The following is a 15,357-nucleotide window of genomic DNA, read 5'->3' as shown; positions in this document are numbered from 1 at the left end:
AAGGCAGGAGACACATCCTCTAGCCACACTCACACCATGTCAGATTAAAGGCTAGTCCAGCAGCAGGCAAAAGCTATGTCCTTGAGCCACGCTCGCACCTTGTGGGATTTAAGCCTAGTCTAGCAGAAGGCAGGAGCCATGTCCTCAAGCCATGTTCACACCTTGTGGGATTTAAGCCTAGTCTAGCAGAAGGCAGGAGCGAGGTCCTTCAGCCATGCTCGTGGCTTGTGGGATGTAAGCTTAGTATAGCAGAGAGCAGGAGCCATGTCCTCTAGCCACAATCACGCCTTGAGGGATTTAATCATAGTCTAGCAGAAGGCAACAGCCACATCCTCTAGCCACACTCACGCCTTGTGGTATTGAAGCCTAGTCTAGCAGAAGGCAGGAGCCATGCCCTCTAGCCATGCTCGTGCCTTGTGGGATTTAAGCATAGTCTAGCAGAAGGCAGGAGCCATGTCCTCTAGCCAAACTCGTGCCTTTTGGGATTTAATAATAGTCTAGCAGAAGGCAGGAGCCACATCCTCTAGCCACACTCACACCATGTCAGATTGAAGGTTAGTCTAGCAGCAGGCAAAAGCTATGTCCTTGAGCCACGCTCGTACCTTGTGGGATTTAAGCCTTGTCTAGCAGAAGGCAGGAGCCAGGTCCTCTAGCCACACTCACGCCTTGTGGGATTGAAGCCCAGTCTAGCAGAAGGCAGAAACCATGTCCTCTAGCCACACTCACACCTTGAGGGATATAATAGTAGTCTAGCAGAAGGCAGGAGCCATGTCCTCTAGCCACGCTCGTGCCTTGTGGGATTTAAGCCTAGAATAGCAAAAGGGAGGAGCAATGTCCTCTAGCCACACTCGTACATTGAGGGATTTAATCGTAGTCTAGCAGAAGGCAGGAGCCACATCCTCTAGCCACACTCACACCATGTCAGATTGAAGGCTAGTCTAGCAGCAGGCAAAAGCTATGTCCTTGAGCCATACTCGTGCCTTGTTGGATTTAAGCCTAGTCTATCATAAGGCAGGAACCATGTCCTCTAGCCACACTTACGCCTTGTGGGATTTAAGCTTTGTCTAGCAGAAGGCAGGAGCCATGTCCTCTAGCCAAACCCATGCCTTGTGGGATTGAAGCCTAGTCTAGCAGAAGGCAGGAGCCATGTCCTCTAGCAACACTCACGCCTTGTGGGATTGAAGCCTAGTCTAGCAGAAGGCAGAAACTATGTCCTCTAGCCATGCTTGCGCCCTGTGGGATTTAAGCCTAGTCTAGCAGAACTCAGGAGCCATGTCCTCTAGCAATGCTCGCGCCTTGTGGGATTTAACCCTAGTGTAGCAGAAGGCAGGAGCCATGTCCTCTAGCCATGCTCATGCCTTGTGGGATTTAAACCCAATCTAGCAGAAGGCAGGAGCCATGTCCTCCAGCCACACTCACGCCTTGTGGGATTTAAACCTAGTCTAGCAGAAGGCAGGAGCCACGTCCTCTAGCCACACTCACGCCTTGTGGGATTGAAGCCCAGTCTAGCAGAAGGCAGAAACCATGTCCTCTAGCCACACTCATGCCTTGTGGGATTTAAGCCTAGTCTAGCAGAAGGTAGGAGCTATGTCCTCTTGCCACACTCGTGCATTGAGGGATTTAATCGTAGTCTAGCAGAAGGCAGGAACCACATCCTCTAGCCACACTCACACCATGTCAGATTGAAGGCTATTCTAGCAGCAGGCAAAAGCTATGTCCTTGAGCCACGCTCGTGCCTTGTTGGATTTAAGCCTAGTCTATCAGAAGGCAGGAACTATGTCCTCTAGCCACACTCACGCCTTGTGGGATTTAAAACTAGTCTAGCAGGAGGCAGGAGCCATGTACTCTAGCCACACTCACGCCTTGTGGGATTGAAGCCTAATCAAGTAGAAGGTAGGAGCCATGTCCTCTAGCCATGCTGTCGCCTTGTGGAATTTAAGCCTAGTCTAGCAGAAGGCAGAAACTATGTCTTCTCGTCATGCTCGCGCCCTGTGGGATTTAAGCCTAGTCTAGCAGTAGGCAGGAGCCATGTCCTCTAGCCATGCTCGCACCTTGTGGGATTGAAGCCTAGTCTAGCAGAAGGCAGGAGCCATGTCCTCTAGCCATGCTCGCACCTTGTGGGATTTAAGCCTAGTCTAGCAGAAGGCAGGAGCCATGTCCTCTAGCCATGCTCGTGCCTTGTGGGATTTAAACCTAGTCTAGCAGAAGGCAGGAGCCATGTCCTCTAGCCACACTCACGCCTTGTGGGATTTAAAACTAGTCTAGCAGAAGGCAGGAGCCATGTCCTCTAGCCACACTCACGCCTTGTGGGATTGAAGCCTAATCAAGTAGAAGGTAGGAGCCATGTCCTCTAGCCATGCTGTCACCTTGTGGAATTTAAGCCTAGTCTAGCAGAAGGCAGAAACTATGTCTTCTCCTCATGCTCGCGCCCTGTGGGATTTAAGCCTAGTCTAGCAGTAGGCAGGAGCCATGTCCTCTAGCCATGCTCACACCTTGTGGGATTTAAGCCTAGTCTAGCAGAAGGCAGGAGCCATGTCCTCTAACCATACTCGTGCCTTGTGGGATTTAAACCTAGTCTAGCAGAAGGCATGAGCCATGTCCTCTAGCCACACTCATGCCTTGTGGGATTTAAACCTAGTCTAGCAGAAGGCAGGAGCCATGTCCTCTAGCCACACTCACGCCTTGTGGGATTGAAGCCTAGTCTAGCAGAAGGCAGGAGCCATGTCCTCTAGCCATGCTGTCGCCTTGTGGAATTTAAGCCTAGTCTAGCAGAAGGCAGAAACTATGTCATCTAGCCATGTTCGCGCCGTGTGGGATTTAAGCCTAGTCTAGCAGAAGGCAGGAGCCACGTCCTCTAGCCATGCTCGCACCTTGTGGGATTTAAGCCTAGTCTAGCAGAAGGCAGGAGCCATGTCCTCTAGCCATGCTCATGCCTTGTGGGATTTAAACCTAGTCTAGCGGAAGGCAGGAGCCATGTCCTCTAGCCACACTCACGCCTTGTGGGATTTAAAACTAGTCTAGCAGAAGGCAGGAACCATGTCCTCTAGCCACACTCACGCCTTGTGGGATTGAAGCCTAATCAAGTCGAAGGTAGGAGCCATGTCCTCTAGCCATGCTGTCACCTTGTGGAATTTAAGCCTAGTCTAGCAGAAGGCAGAAACTATGTCTTCTCCTCATGCTTGCGCCTTGTGGGATTTAAGCCTAGTCTAGCAGTAGGCAGGAGCCATGTCCTCTAGCCATGCTCGCACCTTGTGGGATTTAAGCCTAGTTTAGCAGAAGGCAGGAGCCATGTCCTCTAGTCATGCTCGTGCCTTGTGGGATTTAAACCTAGTCTAGCAGAAGGCAGGAGCCATGTCCTCTAGCCACACTCATGCCTTGTGGGATTTAAACCTAGTCTAGCAGAAGGCAGGAGCCATGTCCTCTAGCCACACTCACGCCTTGTGGGATTGAAGCCTAGTCTAGCAGAAGGCAGGAGCCATGTCCTCTAGCTTGCTGTCGCCTTGTGGAATTTAAGCCTAGTCTAGCAGAAGGCAGAAACTATGTCATCTAGCCATGTTCGCGCCGTGTGGGATTTAAGCCTAGTCTAGCAGAAGGCAGGAGCCACGTCCTCTAGCAACACTCACACCTTGTGGGATTGAAGCCTAGTCTAGCAGAAGGCAGGAGCCATGTCCTCTAGATATGCTGTCGCCTTGTGGAATTTAAGCCTCGTCTAGCAGAAGGCAGGAGCCACGTCCCCCTAGCCACACTCACGCCTTGTGGGCTTGAAGCCTAGTCTAGCAGAAGGCAGGAGCCATGTCCTCTAGCCATGCTTGTGCCTTGTGGGATTTAAACCTAGTCTAGCAGAAGGCAGAAGCCATGTCCTCGAGCCATGCTTGTGCCTTGTGGGATTTAAACCTAGTCTAGCAGAAGGCAGGAGCCATGTCCTCTAGCAACACTAACGCCTTGTGCGATTGAAGCCTAGTCTAGCAGAAGGCAGGAGCCATGTCCTCTAGCCATGCTTGTGTCTTAAGGGATTTAAGCCTAGTCTAGCAGAAAGCAGGAGCCATGTCCTCTAACCACACTCACGCCTTGTGGGATTGAAGCCTAGTCTAGCAGAAGGCAGGAGCCATGTCCTCTAGCCATGCTTGTGCCTTGTGGGATTTAAATCTAGTCTAGCAGAAGGCAGGAGCCATGTCCTCGAGCCATGCTTGTGCCTTGTGGGATTTAAACCTAGTCTAGCAGAAGGCAGTAGCCATGTCTTCTATCCACACTCGCATCTTGTGGGATTTAAGCCCATTCTAGCAGAAGGCAGCAGACATGTCCTCGAGCCACGTTCACACCTTGCGGGATTTAAGCCTAGTCTAGCAGAAGGCAGGAGCCACGTCCTCTAGCCACACTCACGCCTTGTGGGATTGAAGCCCAGTCTAGCAGAAGGCAGAAACCATGTCCTCTAGCCACACTCATGCCTTGTGGGATTGAAGCCTAATCAAGTAGAAGGTAGGAGCCATGTCCTCTAGCCATGCTGTCACCTTGTGGAATTTAAGCCTAGTCTAGCAGAAGGCAGAAACTATGTCTTCTCCTCATGCTCGCGCCCTGTGGGATTTAAGCCTAGTCTAGCAGTAGGCAGGAGCCATGTCCTCTAGCCATGCTCACACCTTGTGGGATTGAAGCCTAGTCTAGCAGAAGGCAGGAGCCATGTCCTCTAGCCATGCTCGCACCTTGTGGGATTTAAGCCTAGTCTAGCAGAAGGCAGGAGCCATGTCCTCTAGCCATGCTCGTGCCTTGTGGGATTTAAACCTAGTCTAGCAGAAGGCAGGAGCCATGTCCTCTAGCCACACTCACGCCTTGTGGGATTTAAAACTAGTCTAGCAGAAGGCAGGAGCCATGTCCTCTAGCCACACTCACGCCTTGTGGGATTGAAGCCTAATCAAGAAGAAGGTAGGAGCCATGTCCTCTAGCCATGCTGTCACCTTGTGGAATTTAAGCCTAGTCTAGCAGAAGGCAGAAACTATGTCTTCTCCTCATGCTCGCGCCCTGTGGGATTTAAGCCTAGTCTAGCAGTAGGCAGGAGCCATGTCCTCTAGCCATGCTCACACCTTGTGGGATTTAAGCCTAGTCTAGCAGAAGGCAGGAGCCATGTCCTCTAACCATACTCGTGCCTTGTGGGATTTAAACCTAGTCTAGCAGAAGGCATGAGCCATGTCCTCTAGCCACACTCATGCCTTGTGGGATTTAAACCTAGTCTAGCAGAAGGCAGGAGCCATGTCCTCTAGCCACACTCACGCCTTGTGGGATTGAAGCCTAGTCTAGCAGAAGGCAGGAGCCATGTCCTCTAGCCATGCTGTCGCCTTGTGGAATTTAAGCCTAGTCTAGCAGAAGGCAGAAACTATGTCATCTAGCCATGTTCGCGCCGTGTGGGATTTAAGCCTAGTCTAGCAGAAGGCAGGAGCCACGTCCTCTAGCCATGCTCGCACCTTGTGGGATTTAAGCCTAGTCTAGCAGAAGGCAGGAGCCATGTCCTCTAGCCATGCTCATGCCTTGTGGGATTTAAACCTAGTCTAGCGGAAGGCAGGAGCCATGTCCTCTAGCCACACTCACGCCTTGTGGGATTTAAAACTAGTCTAGCAGAAGGCAGGAACCATGTCCTCTAGCCACACTCACGCCTTGTGGGATTGAAGCCTAATCAAGTCGAAGGTAGGAGCCATGTCCTCTAGCCATGCTGTCACCTTGTGGAATTTAAGCCTAGTCTAGCAGAAGGCAGAAACTATGTCTTCTCCTCATGCTCGCGCCTTGTGGGATTTAAGCCTAGTCTAGCAGTAGGCAGGAGCCATGTCCTCTAGCCATGCTCGCACCTTGTGGGATTTAAGCCTAGTTTAGCAGAAGGCAGGAGCCATGTCCTCTAGTCATGCTCGTGCCTTGTGGGATTTAAACCTAGTCTAGCAGAAGGCAGGAGCCATGTCCTCTAGCCACACTCATGCCTTGTGGGATTTAAACCTAGTCTAGCAGAAGGCAGGAGCCATGTCCTCTAGCCACACTCACGCCTTGTGTGATTGAAGCCTAGTCTAGCAGAAGGCAGGAGCCATGTCCTCTAGCTTGCTGTCGCCTTGTGGAATTTAAGCCTAGTCTAGCAGAAGGCAGAAACTATGTCATCTAGCCATGTTCGCGCCGTGTGGGATTTAAGCCTAGTCTAGCAGAAGGCAGGAGCCACGTCCTCTAGCAACACTCACACCTTGTGGGATTGAAGCCTAGTCTAGCAGAAGGCAGGAGCCATGTCCTCTAGATATGCTGTCGCCTTGTGGAATTTAAGCCTCGTCTAGCAGAAGGCAGGAGCCACGTCCCCCTAGCCACACTCACGCCTTGTGGGCTTGAAGCCTAGTCTAGCAGAAGGCAGGAGCCATGTCCTCTAGCCATGCTTGTGCCTTGTGGGATTTAAACCTAGTCTAGCAGAAGGCAGAAGCCATGTCCTCGAGCCATGCTTGTGCCTTGTGGGATTTAAACCTAGTCTAGCAGAAGGCAGGAGCCATGTCCTCTAGCAACACTAACGCCTTGTGCGATTGAAGCCTAGTCTAGCAGAAGGCAGGAGCCATGTCCTCTAGCCATGCTTGTGTCTTAAGGGATTTAAGCCTAGTCTAGCAGAAAGCAGGAGCCATGTCCTCTAACCACACTCACGCCTTGTGGGATTGAAGCCTAGTCTAGCAGAAGGCAGGAGCCATGTCCTCTAGCCATGCTTGTGCCTTGTGGGATTTAAATCTAGTCTAGCAGAAGGCAGGAGCCATGTCCTCGAGCCATGCTTGTGCCTTGTGGGATTTAAACCTAGTCTAGCAGAAGGCAGTAGCCATGTCTTCTATCCACACTCGCATCTTGTGGGATTTAAGCCCATTCTAGCAGAAGGCAGCAGACATGTCCTCGAGCCACGTTCACACCTTGCGGGATTTAAGCCTAGTCTAGCAGAAGGCAGGAGCGACATCCTTCAGCCATGCTCGTGCCTTGTGGGACGTAAGCTTAGTATAGCAGAGGGCAGGAGCCATGTCATCTAGCCACACTCACGCCTTGAGGGATGTTATCGTAGTCTAGCAGAAGGCAGAGCCACATCCTCTAGCCACAATCACACCTTGTGGTATTGAAGCCTAGTCTAGCAGAAGGCAGGAGCAATGTCCTCTAGCCACACTCACGCCTTGTGGGATTGAAGCCTAGTCTAGCAGAAGGCAGGAGCCATGTCCTCTAGCCACACTCACGCCTTCTGGGATTGAAGCCTAGTCTAGCAAAAGGCAGAAAATATGTCCTCTTGCCATGCTCGCGCCATGTGGGATTTAAGCATAGTCTAGCAGAAGGCAGGAGCCACCTCATCTAGCCATGCTCGCGCCTTAAGGGATTTAAGAATAGTCAAGCAGAAGGCAGGAGCCATGTCCTCTAGCCACACTCACGCCTTGTGGGATTGAAGCCTAGTCTAGCAGAAGGCAGGAGCAATGTCCTCTAGCCATGCTTGTGCCTTGTGGGATTTAAACCTAGTCTAGCAGAAGGCAGGAGCCATGTCCTTGAGCCATGCTTGTGCCTCTTGGGATTTAAGCCTATTTTAGCAGAAGGCAGGAGCCATGTCCTCTATCCACACTCGCATCTTGTGGGATTTAAGCCTATTCTAGCAGAAGGCAGCAGACATGTCCTCGAGCCACGTTCACACCTTGCTGGATTTAAGCCTAGTCTAGCAGAAGGCAGGAGCGACGTCCTTCAGCCATGCTCGTGCCTTGTGGGATGTAAACCTAGTATAGCAGAGGGCAGGAGCCATGTCCTCTAGCCACACTGGCACCTTGAGGGATTTAATCGTAGTCTAGCAGAAGGCAGGAGCCACATCCTCTAGCCACACTCACACCATGTCAGATTAAAGGCTAGTCCAGCAGCAGGCAAAAGCTATATCCTTGTGCCACGCTCGCGCCTTGTGGAATTTAAGTCTAGTCTAGCAGAAGGCAGGAGCCATATCCTCTAGCCACACTCACCCTTGTGGGATTTAAGCTTTTTCTAGCAGAAGGCAGGAACCATGTCCTCTAGCCACACTCGTGCTTTGAGGGATTTAATCTTAGTCTAGCAGAAGGCAGGAGCCACATTCTCTAGCCACACTCACACCATGTCAGATTGAAGGCTAGTCTAGCAGCAGGCAAAAGCTATGTCCTTGAGCCATGCTCGTGCATTGTGGGATTTAAGCAAGGTCTAGCAGAAGGCAGGAGCCATGTCCTCTAGCCACACTCGCGCCTTGTGGAATTTAAGCCTAGTCTAACAGAAGGCAGGAGCCATGTCCTCTAACCATGCTCGCGCCTTGTGGGATTTAAGCCTATTCTAGCAGAAGGCAGGAGCCATGTCCTCTAGCCACACTCGTGCCTTGAGGGATTTAATAGTAGTCTAGCAGTAGGCAGGAGCCACATCCTCTAGCCACACTCAGACCATGTCAGATTGAAGGTTAGTCTAGCAGCAGGCAAAAGCTATGTCCTTGAGCCACGCTCGTGCCTTGTGGGATTTAAGCCTAGTCTAGCAGAAGGCAGGTGCCATGTCCTCTAGCCACACTCGTGCATTGAGGGATTTAATCATAGTCTAGCAGAAGGCAGGAGCCACATCCTCTAGCCACACTCACACCATGTCAGATTGAAGGCCAGTCTAGCAGCAGGCAAAAGCTATGTCCTTGAGCCACGCTCGTGCCTTGTGGGATTTAAGCCTAGTCTATCAGAAGGCAGGAGCCATGTCCTCTAGCCACACTCACGCCTTGTGGGATTTAAACCTAGTCTAGCAGAAGGCAGGAGCCATGTCCTCTAGCCAAACTCACACCTTGTGGGATTTAAGCTTAGTCTAGCAGAAGGCAGGAGCCACGTCCTCTAGCCACCCTCACGCCTTGTGGGATTGAAGCCCAGTCTAGCAGAAGGCAGAAACAATGTCCTCTAGCCACACTCATGCCTTGAGGGATACAATCGGAGTCTAGCAGAAGGCAGGAGACACATCCTCTAGCCACACTCACACCATGTTAGATTGAAGGCTAGTCTAGCAGCAGGCAAAACCTATGTCCTTGAGCCACGCTCGTGCCTTGTGGGATTTAAGCCTAGTCTAGCAGAAGGTAGGCGCCATGTCCTCTAGCCACACTCGTGCATTGAGGGATTTAATCATAGTCTAGCAGAAGGCAGGAGCCACATCCTCTAGCCACACTCACACCATGTCAGATTGAAGGCTAGTCTAGCAGCAGGCAAAATCTATGTCCTTGAGCCATGCTCGTGCATTGTGGGATTTAAGCCTAGTCTATCAGAAGGCAGGAGCCATGTCCTCTAGCCACACTCACACCTTGTGGGATTTAAACCTAGTCTAGCAGAAGGCAGGAGCCATGTCCTCTAGCCACACTCACACCTTGTGGGATTGAAGCCTAGTCTAGTAGAAGGCAGAAACCACATCCTCTAGCCACACTCACACCATGTCAGATTAAAGGCTAGTCCAGCAGCAGGCAAAAGCTATGTCCTTGAGCCATGCTCGCGCCTTGTGGGATTTAAGCCTAGTCTATCAGAAGGCAGGAGCCATTTCCTCTAGCCACATTCACGCCTTGTGGGATTTAAGTATGTCTAGCAGAAGGCAGGAGCCACATCCTCTAGCCACACTCACACCATGTCAGATTAAAGGCTAGTCCAGCAGCAGGCAAAAGCTATGTCCTTGAGCCACGCTCGCACCTTGTGGGATTTAAGCCTAGTCTAGCAGAAGGCAGGAGCCATGTCCTCAGCCACACTAATGCCTTGTGGGATTGAAGCCTAGTCTAGCAGAAGGCAGGAGCCATGTCCTCTAGGCATGCCCGCGCCTTGTGGGATTTAAGCCTAGTCTAGCAGAAGGCAGGAGCCATGTCCTCAACCACACTAATGCCTTGTGGGATTGTAGCCTAGTCTAGCAGAAGGCAGGAGCCATGTCCTCTAGGCATGCCCCCGCCTTGTGGGATTTAAGCCTAGTCTAGCAGAAGGCAGGAGCCATGTCCTCAGCCACACTAATGCCTTGTGGGATTGAAGCCTAGTCTAGCAGAAGGCAGGAGCCATGTCCTCTAGGCATGCCCGCGCCTTGTGGGATTTATGCCTAGTCTAGCAGAAGGCAGGAGCCATGTCCTGTAGCCACACTCACGCCTTGTGGGATTGAAGCCTAGTCTAGCAGAAGGCAGGAGCCATGTCCTCTAGCCATGCTGTCGCCTTGTGGAATTTAAGCCTAGTCTAGCAGAAGGCAGGAGCCATGTCCTCTAGCCATGCTCGCGCCTTGTGGGATTTAAGCCTAGTCTAGCAGAAGGCAGGAGCCATGTCCTCTAGCCACACTCGTGCCTTGAGGGATTTATTCCTAGTCTAGCAGAAGGCAGGAGCCATATCCTCTAGCCACACTCACACCATGTCAGATTGAAGGTTAGTCTAGCAGCAGGCAAAAACTATGTCCTTGAGCCATGCTCGTGCCTTGTGGGATTTAAGCCTAGTCTAGCAGAAGGCAGGAGCCATGTCCTCTAGCCACACTCGTGCCTTGAGGGATTTAATAGTAGTCTAGCAGAAAGCAGGAGCCACATCCTCTAGCCACACTCACACCATGTCAGATTGAAGGTTAGTCTAGCAGCAGGCAAAAACTATGTCCTTGAGCCACGCTCGTGCCTTGTGGGATTTAAGCCTTGTCTAGCAGAAGGCAGGAGCCACGTCCTCTAGCCACACTCACGCCTTGTGGGATTGAAGCCCAGTCTAGCAGAAGGCAGAAACCATGTCCTCTAGCCACACTCATGCCTTGTGGGATTTAAGCCTAGTTTTGCAGAAGGTAGGAGCTATGTCCTCTAGCCACACTCGTGCATTGAGGGATTTAATCGTAGTCTATCAGAAGGCAAGAGCCACATCCTCTAGCCACACTCACACCATGTCAGATTGAAGGCTAGTCTAGCAGCAGGCAAAAGCTATTTCCTTGATCAACGCTCGTGCCTTGTGGGATTTAAGCCTAGTCTATCAGAAGGCAGGAACCACGTCCTCTAGCCACACGCACGCCATGTGGGATTGAAGCCCAGTCTAGCAGAAGGCAGAAACCATGTCCTCTAGCCACACTCACGCCTTGTGGGATTTAAGCCTAGTCTAGCACAAGGCAGGAGCCATGTCCTCCAGCCATGCTGTCGCCTTTTGGAATTTAAGCCTAGTCTAGCAGAACTCTGGAGCCATGTCCTCTAGCCATGTTCGCGCCTTGTGGGATTTAAGCCTAGTCTAGCAGAAGGCAGGAGCCATGTCCTCTAGCCACACTCGTGCCTTGAGGGATTTAATAGTAGTCTAGCAGAAAGCAGGAGCCACATCCTCTAGCCACACTCACACCATGTCAGATGGAAGGTTAGTCTAGCAGCAGGCAAAAACTATGTCCTTGAGCCACGCTCGTGCCTTGTGGGATTTAAGCCTAGTCTAGCAGAAGGCAGGAGCCACGTCCTCTAGCCACACTCACGCCTTGTGGGATTGAAGCCCAGTCTAGCAGAAGGCAGAAACCATGTCCTCTAGCCACACTCACGCCTTGTGGGATTTAAGCCTAGTCTAGCAGAAGGCAGGAGCCACATCTTCTAGCCACACTCACACCATGTCAGATTGAAGGCTAGTCTAGCAGCAGGCAAAAGCTATTTCCTTGATTAACGCTCGTGCCTTGTGGTATTGAAGCCCAGTCTAGCAGAAGGCAGGAGCCATGTCCTCCAGCCACACTCACGCCTTGTGGGATTTAAACCTAGTCTAGCAGAAGGCAGGAGCCATGTCCTCTAGCCACACTCACGCCTTGTGGGATTGAAGCCGAGACTAGTAGACGGCAGGAGCCATGTCCTCTTGCCATGCTGTCGCCTTGTGGAATTTAAGCCTAGTCTAGCAGAAGGCAGAAACTATGTACTCTAGCCATGCTTGCGCCCTTTGGGATTTAAGCCTAGTCTAGCAGAAGGCAGGAGCCATGTCCTTTAGCCATACTTGCGCCTTGTGGGATTTAAGCCTATTCTAGCAGAAGGCAGAAACCATGTCCTCTAGCCACACTCACGCCTCGTGGGATTTAAACCTAGTCTAGCAGAAGGCAAGAGACATGTCCTCTAGCCACACTCGTGCATTGAGGGATTTAATCGTAGTCTAGCAGAAGGCAGGAGCCACATCCTCTAGCCACACTCACACCATGTCAGATTGAAGGCTAGTCTAGCAGCAGGCAAAAGCTATTTCCTTGATCAACGCTCGTGCCTTGTGGGATTTAAGCCTAGTCTATCAGAAGGCAGGAGCCATGTCCTCTAGCCACACTCACACCTTGCGGGATTTAAGCCTAGTCTAGCAGTAGGCAGGAGCCACGTCCTCTAGCCACACGCACGCCTTGTGAGATTGAAGCACAGTCTAGCAGAAGGCAGAAACAATGTCCTCTAGCCACACTCATGCCTTCAGGGATACAATCATAGTCTAGCAGAAGGCAGGAGCCACATCCTCTAGCCACACTCACACCATGTCAGATTGAAGGCTAGTCTAGCAGCAGGCAAAAGCTATTTCCTTGATCAACGCTCGTGCCTTGTGGGATTTAAGCCTAGTCTATCAGAAGGCAGGAGCCATATCCTCTAGCCACACTCACACCTTGTGGGATTTAAACCTAGTCTAGCAGAAGGCAGGAGCCATGTCCTCTAGCCACACTCACGCCTTGTGGGATTGAAGACTAGACTAGTAGACGGCAGGAGCCATGTCCTCTTGCCATGCTGTCGCCTTGTGGAATTTAAGCCTAGTCTAGCAGAAGGCAGAAACTATGTACTCTAGCCATGCTCGCGCCCTTTGAGATTTAAGCCTAGTCTAGCAGAAGGCAGGAGCCATGTCCTTTAGCCATGCTTGCGCCTTGTGGGATTTAAGCCTATTCTAGCATAAGGCAGAAAACATGTCCTCTAGCCATACTCACGCCTTGTGGGATTTAAACCTAGTCTAGCAGAAGGCAGGAGCCATGTCCTCTAGCCACACTCACGCCTTGTGGGATTTAAACCTAGTCTAGCAGAAGGCAGGAGCCATGTTCTCTAGCCACACTCACGCTTTGTGGGACTGAAGCCTAGTCTAGCAGAAGGCAGGAGCCATCTCCTCTAGCCATGCTGTCACCTTGTGGAATTTAAGCCTAGTCTAGCAGAAGGCAGAAACTATGTCCTCTAGCCATGCTCGTGCCATGTTGGATTTAAACCTAGTCTAGCAGAACGCAGGGGCCACGTCCTCTAGCCATGCTCACGCCTTAAGGGATTTAAGACTAGTCTAGGAGAAGGCAGGAGCCATGTCCTCTAGCCACACTCACGCTTTGTGGGATTGAAGCCTAGTCTAGCAAAAGGCAAGAGCCATGCCCTCTAGCCATGCTTGCTCCTTGTGGGATTTAAGCCTAGTATAGCAGAAGGCAGGAGCCATGTCCTCTAGCCACACTCGTGCCTTGAGGGATTTAATCGTAGTCTAGCAAAAGGCAGGAGCCACATCCTCTAGCCACACTCACACCATGTCAGATTGAAGGCTAGTCTAGCCGCAGGCAAACGCTTTGTCCTTGAGCCACGCTCATGCCTTGTGGGATTTAAGCCTAGTCTAGCAGAAGACAGGAGCCACATCCTCTAGCCACACTCACGCCTTGTGGGATTGAACCCCAGTCTAGCAGAAGGCAAAACCATGTCCTCTAGCCACACTCACGCCTGGAGGGATATAATCGTAGTCTAGCAGAAGGCAGGAGCCATGTCCTCTAGCCACGCTCGTGCCTTGTGGGGTTTAAACCTAGTCTAGCAGAAGGTAGGAGCCATGTCCTCTAGCCACACTCGTACATTGAGGGATTTAATCGTAGTCTAACAGAAGGCAGGAGCCACATCCTCTAGCCACACTCACACCATGTCAGATTGAAGGCTAGTCTAGCAGCAGGCAAAAGCTATGTCCTTGAGCCACGCTCGTGCTTGGTGGGATTTAAGTCTAGTCTAGCAGAAGGTAAGAGCCATGTCCTCTAGCTGCACGCGCGCCTTGGGGGATTTAATCATAGTCTAGCAGAATGGAGGAGCCATGTCCTCGAGTCACACTTGTGCCTTATTTGATTTAAGTCTAGTCTAGCAGAAGGGAGGAGACATGTCCTCAAGCCATGCTCGCTCCTTGTTGGATTTAAGCCTAGTCTACCTGAAGGCAGGAGGCATGTCCTACAGCCACACTCGTGACTTTTGGGATTTAAGTGTAGTCTAGTAGAAGGCAGGAGCCATGTCCTCGAGCCACGCTCGCACCTTGTGGGATTTAAGCCTAGTCTAGCAGAAGGCCGTAGCCATGTCCTTTAGCCGCATGCGTGCTTTGTGGGATTTAAGTCTAGTCTAGCAGAAGGCAGGAGCCATGTCCTTGAGCCACGCTCGCACCTTGTGGGATTTAAGCCTACTCTAGCAGAAGGCCGTAGCTATGTCCTCTAGCCGCATGCGCGCTTTGTGGGATTTAAGTCTAGTCTAGCAGAAAGCAGAGCCATGTACTCGAGCTTCGCTCACGCTTTGTGGGATTTAAGTCTAGTCTAGCAGAAGGCAGGAGCCATGTCCTTGAGCCACGCTCGCACCTTGTGGGATTTAAGCCTAGTCTAGCAGAAGGCCGTAGCCATGTCCTCTAGCCGCATGCGCGCTCTGTGGGATTTTAGTCTAGTCTAGCAGAAGGCAGGAGCCATGTCCTTGAGCCACGCTCGCACCTTGTGGTATTTAAGCCTAGTCTAGCAGAAGGCCGTAGCTATGTCCTCTAGCCGCATGCGCGCTTTGTGGGATTTAAGTCTAGTCTAGCAGAAGGCAGAAGCCATGTCCTCTAGCCACACTCGCATCTTGTGGGATTTAAGCCTAGTCTAGCAGAAGGCAGGAGCCATGTCCTCGAGCTACTCTCACGCCTTGTGGGATTTAAGTCTAGTCTAGCAGAAGGCCGTAGCTATGTCCTCTAACCGCATGCATGCTTTGTGGGATTTAAGTCTAGTCTAGCAGAAGGCAGGAGCCATGTCTTTTAGCCACACTCGCATCTTGTGGGATTTAAGCCTAGTCTAGCAGAAGGCAGGAGCCATGTCCTCGAGCTACGCTCACGTCTTGTGGGATTTATGCCTAGTCTAGCAGAAGGCAGGAGCCATGTCCTTGAGCCACGGTCGCGCCTTGTGGGATTTAAGCCTAGTCTAGCAGACGGCAGGAACTATGTCCTCGAGCCACGGTCGCGCCTTGTGGGATTCATGCTGCCACAGTACTCACCCTCTGGATCATGATTGTGAATGGCCCGAGCATCTTTAACCCTCGAGAGAAGTACATGGTGTAACACCAGCCCAGGATCAGGGCGAGGCACATGGCAGTCTCCTCACCGTCGGCGTTGCTCACGCGCTGTACCAGGATCAGCAAGACCAGAAGAGCAAAGCTGGTGCTGCAGGAATGGG

The 15,357-nt window shown here is 51.6% G+C and overlaps 1 protein-coding gene across 2 annotated transcripts in view; it reads right to left on the bottom strand.

Moving 5' to 3' along the window:
- LOC138487598 (transient receptor potential cation channel subfamily V member 6-like) overlaps nucleotides 1-15,357 on the bottom strand; it is a 623,206-nt gene that overhangs the window by 214,241 nt on the left and 393,608 nt on the right. For both annotated transcript variants that reach the window (XM_069614065.1, XM_069614066.1), the window contains exon 11: nucleotides 15,179-15,344. In XM_069614065.1, coding sequence (XP_069470166.1) covers nucleotides 15,179-15,344 — 166 coding nt within the window. The remainder of the gene's footprint in view (nucleotides 1-15,178; nucleotides 15,345-15,357) is intronic.

This window comes from Ambystoma mexicanum, chromosome 9, assembly GCF_040938575.1.
Source record: "Ambystoma mexicanum isolate Mex_15411 chromosome 9, UKY_AmexF1_1, whole genome shotgun sequence".
Taxonomy (NCBI): Eukaryota; Metazoa; Chordata; class Amphibia; order Caudata; family Ambystomatidae; genus Ambystoma; species Ambystoma mexicanum.
This window is presented reverse-complemented; position numbering and strand designations above follow the sequence as displayed.